Source organism: Papaver somniferum, chromosome 8, assembly GCF_003573695.1.
Source record: "Papaver somniferum cultivar HN1 chromosome 8, ASM357369v1, whole genome shotgun sequence".
NCBI lineage: Eukaryota > Viridiplantae > Streptophyta > Magnoliopsida > Ranunculales > Papaveraceae > Papaver > Papaver somniferum.
In genome coordinates, this window is record NC_039365.1 from 62,911,791 (window position 1) to 62,914,369 (window position 2,579).

Below are 2,579 nucleotides of genomic sequence, written 5' to 3' on the forward strand. Positions count from 1 at the left end.
GGCTTATAAAGGAGGTAATTAACGATGTTGGGGAATAAAATGTAGTTCAGTTCATTGCCGATAATGGTTCAAATTTTAAAAGCGGGGAAAGATTTAATGCTTGAATACCCAAATATTTTTTGGACTCCTTGTGGTGCTCATTGTGTTCAGTTGATGCTAGAAAAACTTGGTGACAAGCTTCCACGAATAAATACAGCCGTCATTCTAGGTAAAAGACTCGTTACATATATTTATGCTTATTTTCAAGTATTGAGCTTAATGAGGGAGATGATCGGTGGAGAATTACATAGGTCTACAAAGACTAGATTTGCAACTCATTATTACACACTGGAAAGTCTTCAAAAGTATAAAACTCATTTGCAAATAATGTTTGTGAATGATAAAAATGAGGTTTGCAAAAGAAAATATGGGAATTAATGTACTTAAAATTGTTACAAGCGGTACATTTTGGGAAGATGTTAATTATTCTTGTAGAGTGTTAAATCCTTTAGTTAAGGTTGTAAGGTTAGTGGATATCGAGCGCAAACCTACAATGCCTTCTTTTTATGAAGCAATGAGAATAACAAGGGACAAACTCGAGAAGAATTTCAGTGAAGATGATAATACTTGGTCTATAATTAAGGCTATCTTTGATAAAAGATGGAAGAATAACTTCAATCATGCTCTGCATTGTGTTGCTTATTATTTAAATCCTTCCATATTCTACCAGATCCCTGCTCATTTAATAGATAATGATCCTAAGTACATAGAAATCAAAAGGGGACTTCATACAACAGTGCAAAGGCTTATTTCCAATGAAGATGAACTTGATCAAGCTACAAGTGAATTGGGAGAGTATAGTGATGGTAATGGGATCTTGGGAACTCCGACTTGTAAAAGAAGAAGAGATAAAAATCAACCTCGTAAGTTTGTTTGTTATGTAAGTTGAAGGTTTGATTACGTTTGTGTTAACTTTGCATTTTTATAACTATTTTATCCGTGTTTGTGACAGATGATTGGTGGATTATATATGGAGGAATCGATGCCCCAAACCTACAAAAATTTGCAATCAGGGTATTGAGTCTTACTTGTTCCGTTTCCCCGTGTGAGCGAAACTGGAGCACATTTCAGAATGTAAGTATTCTAATCTTTTGCACTGATTAGTAATATTGTTGTTGAATTACATTTTTTTCAAGTTCATGAATTACTTGTCTTTGTTGTTGACTGAATTGTACATTCTTTCAAATAAGGTTACACTTATTTTGTTTTTTCGTTTGAACAAGGAACATGAGATTCCTGTAAACCTATATCATCTTATCACAACAAGCAGCAAAGCATGAAACAGTTAGTTTACCTATTTATCTTTCGTGTTTCATTGCATATTTACCTATTATTCTTTCGTATTTCAGTTGCAATCAAGAAGCGAAATCGCATAAAACAACATAAATTGAATGATAGTGTATTTACCCAATAAAACAAGAAATTGGAGCGTCGATACAAAGAATTCAGTGAATATAATGATGATCCGAAAGCTCGTGACCTGGATGAGCGTGATGAAAATGATGAATGGTTGTCTTTAGAGAATTTGGATGACTTGGTTATAGAAGGCGATAATGTTACTTTGGATGATTTGCAGGATATTGTTGGTGAAGAAAGTAGTCCAGTTGTTAGTAGAGGTGCTTGTAACTCTCGACGCAAATATACTTATCCCACTGACTCTGAATATGATGGATATGATGCCGATGGCTTGATGTGCGACTCTATTTATGGACTACTTGGTGGAGATAATTGAGTTACTGAAGATTATAATATCTATAATGAATCAAATGATTTTGTTTAAAATTGTAATATCCCTGTTTAATTATCATTCTAGATAGTGAACTTTGAAATTGTGAAGTTGCTCCTCGTTTTCCAATTTGAACTTTAAATGGCGGCTCTTATGTTTTGAACTTGTTTTATTTTTCTAAAATTGATCCATTTTTATCTTGTCTAATTTTGTGTGAAACAATATAAATTATAGATATAAATTTAGAACCGATATTGCACCGATATTTGAAATCGAGATCTCCCCGATACAATGTTGTACTAGTGTACCGGTCCTCGTCCGAGACAAACCGGTATCCGATATTAACTACATTGTTAACTCCGTAATACTTGATATTGATCATATAGAGTTTCGGTTATTTCCGAACCTATTATCAAGTACACACTTTGTTGTCGTATTATATCCATAGTCAATCACACAAGTGATCTTGTTGTTGTATTGTCTCGATCTCGTATCCATAGACGATCACACGAAGTGTGAAACGAATTGTTATATTGTCTCGACTCTGTCCATAGACGATCACATTCAGAAGAGAACTTATAGGTTGATAAACAAACGATTGTGGTGTATTTGGATATCCTCGTCTTTTTAAGGCTATTTTCGAATGATAATCTTGAATCATAATTTAGATTATGAACAATAAATTGTCCTTAACCAAAATTCATCAAGTATGAACAAATGTTCATTAAGCTTAGTCATATATATTTCGAGAACTAATTACCAAGATAAACTTGGCTCGAAACTCTTGATAAGCTTACGATAATCTAGTTAGTTA

The 2,579-nt window shown here is 33.3% G+C and overlaps 1 protein-coding gene across 1 annotated transcript; it reads left to right on the plus strand.

The window, feature by feature from the left end:
- Positions 1-385: 385 nt before the first annotated feature.
- Positions 386-1,771, plus strand: LOC113305615. The gene is made up of 3 exons (XM_026554631.1): positions 386-902; positions 992-1,113; positions 1,460-1,771. Exons 1-3 carry the CDS (start codon positions 386-388, stop codon positions 1,769-1,771), a joined length of 951 nt encoding a protein of 316 aa, XP_026410416.1.
- The last annotated feature ends 808 nt before the right edge of the window (positions 1,772-2,579 follow it).

What these genes read in the sequence shown, in the direction of transcription:
- LOC113305615 (XM_026554631.1), top strand. Translation starts at nt 386, where the DNA reads ATGAGGTTTGCAAAAGAAAATATGGGAATTAATGTACTTAAAATTGTT. An exon ending in AAGAGATAAAAATCAACCTC is followed by an intron (nt 903 to 991) that starts GTAAGTTTGTTT and finishes TGTTTGTGACAG; the next exon opens with ATGATTGGTGGATTATATAT. An exon ending in ACTGGAGCACATTTCAGAAT is followed by an intron (nt 1,114 to 1,459) that starts GTAAGTATTCTA and finishes CAATAAAACAAG; the next exon opens with AAATTGGAGCGTCGATACAA.